The sequence below is a fragment of the Manacus vitellinus genome, unplaced genomic scaffold (genome assembly GCF_001715985.3).
Source record: "Manacus vitellinus isolate BGI_N305 unplaced genomic scaffold, ASM171598v3 scaffold_24_pilon, whole genome shotgun sequence".
In the NCBI taxonomy this organism is placed as follows: Eukaryota; Metazoa; Chordata; class Aves; order Passeriformes; family Pipridae; genus Manacus; species Manacus vitellinus.
This window is the reverse complement of record NW_021939798.1, coordinates 2,165,096-2,175,625: the sequence shown is the minus strand read 5'-3', so window position 1 is coordinate 2,175,625 and position 10,530 is coordinate 2,165,096. Positions and strand designations below refer to the sequence as shown.

The 10,530-nt window shown below is 47.8% G+C and overlaps 1 protein-coding gene across 1 annotated transcript in view; it reads right to left on the bottom strand.

The window, feature by feature from the left end:
* STX8 (syntaxin 8) overlaps positions 1-10,530 on the bottom strand; it is a 124,351-nt gene that overhangs the window by 31,394 nt on the left and 82,427 nt on the right. Inside the window, exon 7 of the mRNA XM_029960054.1 lies at positions 9,224-9,325. Within this exon, the coding sequence (XP_029815914.1) occupies positions 9,224-9,325 (102 nt within the window). The remainder of the gene's footprint in view (positions 1-9,223; positions 9,326-10,530) is intronic.

The following is a 10,530-nucleotide window of genomic DNA, read 5'->3' as shown; positions in this document are numbered from 1 at the left end:
CAACCCCCTGACAGGAGGGGGGAGCTGGGGGGGGTCGGGCTCTGCTCCCAGGGAACAAGGGACAGGAGGAGAGGGAACGGCCTCCAGCTGTGCCAAGGGAGCTTTAGACTGGATATTCAGGAAAATTTCTTCACAGAAATGGTGGTAATGCATTGGCAACTGCCCAGGGAGGTGGTGGAGTCCCCATCTGTGCAAGAGTTCAAAAAACACATGGGTGTGGCACTCAAGGACATGGTTCAGTGGTGAACATGGTGGTGGTGCCGGGTTGATGGTTGGACTTGATGATCTTGGAAGTCTTTTCCAACCTTGGTGATTCTGTGATTCCATGTTTCTAAGTGATCACTGGTTAAACCTGAGAAGCCAGAGCTTGGTGGCAGGATGGAAGAGGCTGTGGGTGGTTCTGGAGGGTCTTGGTGCCACAGGACAAACTGTCATTAGATGAAGTGATCTGGTTAATGAAGGCAGGACTGATGCACCCAGAGCTCCAGGTCTTTCCCTTCCAACTGAGAATTATCTGGGTGTGCATCCCAAAATTAGGTGCAGCACCCACATGACTGCCCCACAGAAGGGAAAAGTGCTATGAGCAACCCCAGGCCTGTCCAAGTAACCTGAGCAGGATGGAGGTTTCAGAGCAAACTAAGAAAGATTAATTAGAACATGAAACGAAATGGTAAACAGGGTGGAAAACACTGGGACTGCACCGAGGGGAAATCAGATCAAACAGAGTTAATCAGGTTAGCTGGGAAGATAATGAATTTTCTAGACAAAGGAAGTGTGATAGAGCCCATCCACAAAGACTTCAGCAAAGCATGTGATCTGTGCCACGTGGGAAATTCTGAGAGGAAAAAGATGGGGATTAGCAGAAGTGTAAGGGCAGGAAACTGGTGAGAGGAGAAGCAGTGTTGAAAGAAGGACCAGAATGGATGGAGGTCATGGGCAGAGCTCCTCCAGGAATGGTCAGGAGGCAGATCTTAGTAAATGTTATTATTAATGGCCTTGGCACAAAAAGTAAGTGTGCTAATGAAATCTGCTGATGACACAAAGTTGGAAAGCAGCATCAGCACAGAAGAAAGCTGGGACAGAATGTAGGGGAAAATGGGTAACTCTGAAGATGAATGGAGGAAGGTTGGAATTCAATGGGATGAAAGAGGAAGCAGCTCACTGGGGATAAACAACAGTTTTTGCTATGAGTTGGAAAGAAAATGAACTTGGGTAGAAAATGTTCAAGAGTGAGAAAGGGCCAAGCAAACAGCTCAAAACAAAACTGACTGAGGTACCAACATACTGCAATTGAAATATTTCCAATAGCCAGAGAAGTGCTAGAGCCAGTGGGCAAGACATTGTGAGAAGGCTCCCAGTTCTCGTGGTTCTTGTGGTTAAAAATCCAAAAAGTTCAAGCAGGAATAAGTGTAAAAAAGACTTATCAGCAAACAGATTAATTGAGGAGATTAAAATGTAAAGACACTTGTTCTGCAAAACAAGCCCTGCAAAATAAAAGCTGGGAGGGCACAGTGAGTGATCTCTTGGACGAACACATTTGAGGGGCAAAAATAAAGGAGGGGAAAGAACTATTCAAGACACCAGAACAAGGGCTGCACGTGGATAACATGAAGTATCCCTGACAAGTCCAGGCTGGAAATAAGTTTATGACCATTTCAGCCTTCCAATAGGAGTAATGGGGGGGAAAAAACAAGCTTGTTCTCAGAAATTTATCTTGAAGGGATCCTCTGACCCAGAAGGCTCTCTTGTCCTTTCCTGCTCAACACACACAGAGCTGACACCACCAGGACATGCTGTGCTTCCCACCTGGAAGGAGATTCATAAAGCAACTCCAAACCACCTTTTTTTACAAAACCTCCACGTTTATGACTGCTTAAGTCCATCCTCTTTCACCAGCTGAATCCATTTCCACACCTCAGCATGAGCAATTTTAAGGCAGATGCTTGAGTAGTGAATATTGTGTGTGTGAGGAGGAGGAAGAGGGGAAGGCTCAGCAAGGCCATGAGCTGGCTGGAGGGTACAAAGGCATTGGAGGAGTGAGTACCAGGCTGTGGGACACACCAAAGGCATCATCTCACACCACAACTGACCTTGTTCCAGTGGATCTGCTGAACTGGAAACACCCTTTGGGATATTCCCTCACACCATTAGTCATCCCCTGAGCTCTTCACCTGCTCTTTGGGGGCTCTGAAGTAACAAAGCCAAGGAAAAGTGTTTCATATTATGGCAAGACAATAAATGAACCAGAAGTCTTAGATAAGCAATGTGCCAAAATTACTGGTTTGTTTAAAACTTGTTCTATTAACGTAATTAATGATGTCCCTAAGCTAATCTGCTTTGAGATTCGTCTGGTGTCTAATGAGACTTGAGCTCCCATTGCCAGCTCAGACTTGAGTTGCCTTCCCCCCTCAACAGGGCCCTTAATTGGGCCTCTCTAATGAGGCTGGATGCCCAAGTAAACTTGCAGGAGCTCCTTGTCTTTGCAACCTCCCCCTCCAGCTCATTTCAGCCTCAATTAGCCAGGGGGTGCAGAAGTCAGTGGGGCAAGGAGGGAGAAAGAGCAGGGCTGCACCCACCAGGTGCTCCCAAAACCAGGCTCACCTCTGGCAGACCTGCAGTTCCCACTCACAGCTTCCCTGTACTCTCCTGGGGAGGCAAAGGAGCTGTGTGAGGGGAGCAAACACCTCATGGAGCTCAGATGGGAACTACAGCACTGGGGGGGGATGATCCACAAGGCAGCAAGAGCAGTGGGAAGCTAAATCCTGCAGGGAGATGTGCTGGACTCCTGGCGTTCCCTGGCAGGCTGGCAGGGAGAGCTGCTAGAGAAGGGAAGACAGAAAATCCCAGATGGAACTCCATGGCTGCCCCTTGGCCACCTCCCCAGGCTGCTCTGCCATGAGGTGTTGGCACATTTCAATCCACATGAGAGAGAAGGAAGAATTCTTTTTTTTCCTGTGAAGGGGGTGAGGCCCTGGCACAGGTTGCCCAGAGAAGCTGTGGCTGCCCCATCCCTGGAAGTGTCCAAGGCCAGGCTGGACAGAGCTTGGAGCAACCTGGGCTGGTGGAGGTGTCCCTGCCCATGGCAGTGCCCATGGACCAGATGGCCTTTAAAGGCCCCTTCCAAACCCAAACCATTCTGTCCTTCTATGATTTAAGGCACCAGTGATCAGCAAAGACACCACAGATGAGCCCAGTTTAACCAACAGATTCATCATTCCTCTGCTGAAGTTTCTTTTCAACTTTTCGTGCAGGGGAAACAACTCAGAACAAACTTTTCAACATGTAATTGCTTAAAGTGGAAGAAACTGGAGGAAGGAAAAATTATAATAAAAAAAAAACCAGGAAAATATATAACTTGCCAGGCCAAGAAAACTCATCCCAGTGAAGGCTGGACAGGTGACTCAGCCAGTGCAGTTGTCAGGGCAGCACTGGGGAGGAATATCAGTGTTAACTTCTCCAAGGGTCAGATTGCAGGAAAGGCTGATTTAATGGCAACTGCACCAGCTTCTCCTCTCCACTGAGAAAAAAACAAGTGGATGGGGACTTGCTCATCTAAACACACAGGACACGTCAGAGGAACAAACCTGAGCGACTGCCATCCATAATTTATAAAACAAATTAAATCCATGGCAAAAATAACCAAGACTTAGAACAGAGAGATCACAGAATCTGGCAGAGAAAGGCCCCAGCCTGCATGAATCATTATTTTGTAGAGGAAGCCTTATATAATCCAAGCTACTCTGTTTTAAAACAAATCAAACCTTCCAAAACCTCCAATTAATAGGTTTGGCAAAGCTCTGTTTTTAACAGAGTGTTTTGGTGTTTTGGTTACTTGGTAAGATAAGAAAAAACCCCCACCTGGTACAGAATAACTTCACAGTAGTCTACACCCCACTTTTGGCATCCCCAAAACCCTCCAAAGGAAGGCAAAGGGGAGATGAGAGCATCTACCTGGGGCTGAGGGAGGCGATTAGATTGCATTGCCATCTTGTGGAACAGGAGAAAACCAAACACAGGGAAAAAAACTGCTCAGCCACCACTGCAATGGGGTGTATTCCACAGGACACAGTCCTGGCCCAGCAGGGGATGTGCTGGGGTTGTTCCTCCTCATTTTCAGTGTTTATCTGAAAGGTCAGAGGGATGCAGGCAGTGAGAACTGCACAGGCATGGTCTGCTCCCCCCACACTGCTCAGAAGGGATGGATATGTCTGTCACAAATAAGAGTTTGCTTGATTTTGCTTGTTTTTACTGTAAGGAGATCATAATCTTCTGTGTTGCTGGCCCAGGAAACAAAAGCAGCCTTTCTCCTTAGCTCCGGGAGAGCCACCAGAGAGTGACTTGGGTAGGACCACACCAATCCCCAGGTGCCCTCCCCAGTTCATGGTCTAGTTCAGCAGGACCTGAAGAACATTTCTGACCCCACACATTGCACAGCCTGGCTGTAACTGCCTCCACACGTGTCACATGTGCCAGCGGGGCTCCCACGAGTGTCCTGGGCCACTAAAATAATCCCTGTGACTCCTTCAGAAACAAACACTTCAGGATGCTTTTATCCCAGAGCCTGGTTTAACCATCCTTTCTGCAGGGAGCTGCCTCCTTGTGTCTTTAGGTAAAAAAACCCAACAAACCCAAAAACCCACTACAAAACTTGAGGATGGGGGGAAGGTTACCCAAAAGCACCAACTGGTGCCAGGCTGGGAGCCCGGGGAGGAGTTCAGGAAATGACTGGACGTGGCACTCAGTGCTCTGGTCTGGTTGACAAGGTGGTGACTGGGCAAAGGTTGGACTCGATGACCTCCAAGGTCTTTTCCAACCTCAATGATCCTGTGATTCTGTAAACCCTATAACCCAGCCCAAAGGGATGAGGGGTGGAGATTGTAATGGATATAACTTTAAATTGGTGTAACCCATGCTTTGAGTTGTATGCTATAGGAGACACCTGAAACAAAGGAGAAGAAGCCCTAGAAGAAGTAGCTGCAGTGCAGCAGTGACCTGAGCTGAGCTGGCTTTGGTGCCCAGTAACTCCACACAACACACCACCCCCCTGTCCTGAATGACCACCAGAACAGATGGAGCCCAAAGTCATGGACTAAATGAAGTCAAGAGACATTTTCTGGACTTCTGTGGGCATTTTACAGATATTTCATGGGGGCTGCCCACAGACATGGTATCTGTTATTGCATGAAAGGATTGTAAGGGTGGTGGTTAATGAGGATGTACTGCATGGTGACACAACAGTGTGGACTAAGGAGTGGGGAGTGTGAGGTTTGGCTGGGGTAGAGTTAATCTTCCTCCCAGTAGCTGGTAGAGGGCTGTGGTTTGGATTTGTGCTGGAAGAGCATTGACAGCACAGGGATGTTTTCCTTATGGCTGAGAAGGGCTTACACAGCATCAATGCCCTCCCTGCTCTTCATCCCACCCCACCAGTGACCAGGCTGGGGTGCACAAGGAGCTGGGAGGGGACACAACTAGGACAGCTGACCCCAAACGACCCAAAGGATATTCCAGACCATATGGCATCATGTTCAGCAATAAAACTGGGTGGAGGAGGTTGTTGTGGGGGACCACTGCTCAGGGACTGTTTGGGCATCGGTCGGTTGGTGGTGAGCAATTGTTCACATTTGCATCCCTTGTCCTACTTGGGTTTTATTTCTTCGTTATTTTCCTTTTCATTACAATTATTCATCATCATCATTATTATTATAGTTCAAATATTTAACTGTTTTTATCTCAAGCCATGAGCTTTGTCACTTTATGCCCTTCCAATCCCCTCCTCCACCCCACCAGGGGACAGTGAGTGGGTGGCTCTGTGGGGCTGAGCTGCCAGCTGGGGTTAAACCACAACACCCCCCAGCATCTCAACCTGTCATTTCTTTGCTTATTTTTAAATGCAGTTCTTAAAAGGACATTCTAAGGGTTAAAATTCCTAATTAAAAAATTACTGAGAACTGGTTAATGAGTGTTATTCTGCATAAACCCCTGAAGGTGCCCAAACTGGAAGAGAGAGGGGGCAAACAAACCCATGAGCATCAGTGGTGAAACTGCAAAGTCAGGACTGTGCACACAGACATTCCTGGAGCAAAGCTGGCAAAGGCAGCCTAACATCTGACTAATGATTTGTGTGAACATTTTGGTGAAAGCTCAATGCAAATTCCTGAAATCTAAGAAACTTATATTTCCTACCAGCCCTCCTAATGCCCAGCACACACTGAGGAGGAACCGAACAATGCCAGGCAGTGTGCAAACATTTGCCCGCGGATGACTGATGATTTTCAACAATAATTTCATAAATGCAGCAGGCTTGAGTATATCCCATGGTTATTCTTCCACTGCAATCCCTGGGAGTTCCCACTGACACCAGTGTGGGGCTGCCCAGGGCCACCAAGGGAGACGGGCTCGGAGCGGGACAGCCTTCCTGGGGCAGAGGCAAAGGCTGGGACTGTCAACAGCTCTTGAGCCAGCAAGAAATATGGCACGGAAAATAAGCTGCAAATGAAACTACCCTGAAGGTTTCTGCCAGGCCTGAGGATGGACAGAGGGGCAGAGGCTGCTCCTGGCAATGCCACCACACCCGGCGCTACCTGTGCCGGGCAGGTGACACCGACGTGGCACAGGCCACTGGGAACAGCCTCCAAAGCTGGAAACGCTGTTTGCATGAGAGAGAGAGATGTTGAAATATTGATTAAAGTTGGATTTCATCAGCCATACTTTGATTTTATGATGATACTGGCTGCTAACAAAGACACACCCATTAATGCATGACATTCTTGCTTGTAAAACAGGGATTATTCTGCTGTTCCTGCCAGTGTGATCCGCTTGTATCCACAGCCCGTGGCTCCAGTGCAGGCACTCAGCAGGAAAAAAGAAGGCATTATGATTCAAAAAATGAGGGGAAAACACAGAAACAGGCACATGCTGGAACAATGTGGAGACTGGGTCCGAGCAGGGAAGGGGTGGGCAAGGGGGAAGACTGAGCACTTCACCTTAGTTTAAATCCAAAGTAAAACACCAAACCCAAAGGGTTACCGAAGATTTTATCAATTTAAACTAAATGTTGGAGGGGGAAAAAAAGCACTCTAAAAGAGTTACCTAGCAGGTGCCAGTTTTCCTGCTGCCTGGATTTATTCAAGGAATAATCATACATACAGGGAGAGTCTTTCTCATCTTAATACACTAGTTCGCTTCCAGTGCCAGGGATAAGGGTGGAAAAGGGATGGGAAAAATGCCATTAAAGCCTGTGTCTTCCAGCTTTGTTGTTCTAAAACTCGTGCTTGGGCAGAATGAAGCAGCTATCTGAGGCAATATGGTGTTTACATATGCCCAGATTGTTATGCAAACACAGGAAGACCTATTGGAGCAGAGAGAACAGGCACTGGGGGCAGTGCTTCTCACCACCCCTTGCAGAAAAATGTTTTCCAATGTGGAAAGGGTGAGAGAGGTCACCCCCAAGGAATCCAGCCCAGGATCCTCCCAGCCTTCGCCTCTCCCATCCTCCTCCTTCCTCCTCCTCCTCCTCTCAAATTCCCCAGGCAGCCAGCACAAGCTTCCCAAGTTAAAGAGACAGGCCCATCATCCAGCAACATGTCTGGGGTGCACTTGCATGAGGAACATAAAAAAGGGGGGAGGAATCCTTCCTGGGTGAAATGGGACTCCCTGCCTGCCCTGCACAGTCACATCCCTGCTCTCGTGCAGAAAACTAAACCACAGGAATTAAGAGGAGACTCCAAAGGCACACAGGGGTACTCAGCATCATTCAAGTGCACTTAATTTTAAATTAAATCCATCTTGCATCAACATTAAAGATCTAAAATGAAAGAGTCAGTCATGAACTCTGCAGTCACGCCTTTAGTTCCATCTGTAGTCGGTACGAGAAGAATGGGAGACAAATGCCTCTGACAAGTCAACTTTAACCTCCAGAAGAAGCCACAGGTTTTCATCAACCTATATCGACCAAGCTTTCAAAAAGTTATTGCTGATGGAGAACCAAATAAATCCCTGAAATATACTGTCAGTGCCTGAAAGATGCCTCTGCCAGCCTAAGCTCAGGAGCTTCTGCTGCCAGATCCTCACTCTACAGGATAAAATCTCAAACAGGTACGTGACCAAGTCAGCTCTTGACTTGCTCTTTACTAAACTACACGAGCCAAATTTCAATAACTTCTGACTATAAGTCAAATTCCTACCAAGAGTTTTGAGCCTTCTAGCACGGCAAAAATGAACCACAGACAGCAGAACCAGACATGCTGCTTCCAGCAGTGAACTGCCACCATGTCTCCCTGTGGACTTCATCCCTCCATCAGTCACCCTCTGCACACAGAGACATTTTCTGCCATCCCCCACAGCATCGTGCCCTGGTCGCTGTCATCAACCCCCAGCTCTTCACCCGGCAGAGGGAACCTGCCTGAGATCATAACCTGCCTTGGGCTCTATGGAAAGGGATACCAGTTTAGCTTGACCAGCCTGCCTGTAGCTTGAGGAGTCCCCAGGAAGGATTTCATGCCTGGCAGACTCTGAATGCTTGGTTAGGAACACATTCCTGCAGGACAGCACCAGGAACGCCCCTGCGGCTCCGCTCCCCGCTGGGACCGGCTTGGGAGAGCCGGTAGCAAGTTTTTGTAAACCTCATTAACACACACCACTCTCATTTCAGGCAATTTCCAATCAGAATATTGTGCAATGCTGGAGTCAAATGGCTCAAGGAAATTTAACTGCACCAACAAGCAGCAAGCACAGAGAGTCAAACCCGCACATCAGCAGAAGCCTAAAGAGGTGGGATTTTTGGCTTTAAAAGAAGCTGTCCTGGGGGGGGGAACACACTGCACACCAATTAGTAACAGTTAATAGCTGCACACCACCAATTACTAACTGTCCTTATATATAAATATATATTTGTGTGTGTATATATATATATAGAAAACCTATACCTGTTTAATCAGGTGTCTTGGTATAGAAGGTGTTTTAACAAAAGGTTGTGCAGATGGTAGGGAAAACATTCAGCTGTTTGACTAAAAATCAATTTCTCTCTCAAAGAGGGAGTGCTTTCACAGACCCCCTTAGTTCAACTGTTAAACTTCCAGGAGTTGCCACGGGGTACAAAATGCTTGGATTTGGTGGCAAAAATTTATGAATAAGAAAAAAACCGGTGAAAGAAAAAATAAGTGCTAAACAGCCTTAGTTTTTGCTGTACACATCCAAACTGATTTGTGCTCAAGCCAATCCCTACCACAGGAGGTTGATTTCTTGTCCACCATCTTCACGTGCCGGGTCTGGTTGCGGAGCCTGTCGTCCGTGTTTTCCACCAGGTTAGTGAGGTCGTCGATGATCTCTGGGGAAAGAGAAACATGAGCATTAATCTCTGAGCCCCCACAGCATCACTGCTTAACCAGCTCCTGCTGGAGGCTCCAAAATGGAAACCAGCTGCATCCTTCTGTCCTCCAGCAGGACAGAGCAGTGCCCACGTGCACTGAAAGGTCCAAATGCTGGGAAATACTCCACACAAGAGACTTCAGACTCAGTGCGTTCCCCCACTGGAAGAGTGGAGTTAAAAATACAGCCTGAAGCAGCAGTATCAGTTTAGACAGTCATGGAGTATAAGATGATGGCAGCACATCACAGCTGTATCAAATGATCACAAAGCACCAGCCAAATAAGGGAATTAGTGCACATGGAATCACAGAATCATCAAGGTTGGAAGAGACCTCCAAGATCATCCAGTCTGAGCATCAACCCAGCACCACCATAATCACCCCTAACCCATACCCCCAAGGGCCACATCCAGAGGACTCTTGAACACTTCCAGAGACGGTGACTCCACCACCGCCCTGGGCAACTTATTCCAGTGCCTGACAACCCCTTCTGTGCATTTTTTTTCTGATATCTACTCTGAAACTCCTGTGGCACAATGTAAGGCCATTTCCTCTCATCCTTTCACTTGAGACATGGCAGAAGAGACAAATCCATCCCTCACTACACTCTCCTTTCAGGTGTAGAGGGCAATGAGGTCCTCCTTGAGCCTCCTCTTCTCCAGACTGAACGACCCAAGTTCCCTCAGCTGCTCCTCACAGGACTTGTCAAACGGAGCCTCTCAACACTGGGCCAGGACACCATCATTAAACCCCATCCAGAATCACCACCCTCACAAAGGTTTCTGAGAGCACTCACTGTGGTCCCCACCATGCAGCCACAGAGGGCACAGTCAAAGCCCTGCCCTGGTTCTGTTCTGGAGCTGTAGGGATGGCAGCTCTCCTTGCAGCCCAGATGGTCTGCTGGGGAAAGGGAAGTGGGCAAAGTTTCTCCTCCTTTCTAATTTTAAGACAGGGGAAGGAAAAACTTCAAGCCAACCCACCCTCCACCTCCTGTAAGCGATGTAATTTAGTCACGGAAATGGGAGCAGGTACAAGGATTACACCAAGAGCAGTTGGTGGGTCGGGATTTTTTAACACTGGAAATTAAAAGCCACATTCAGGCACAGAATTTCCTTCTCACTGACTGTCATGCTCTAATTTCCTTGAGACACACAGCCAGTGCTTC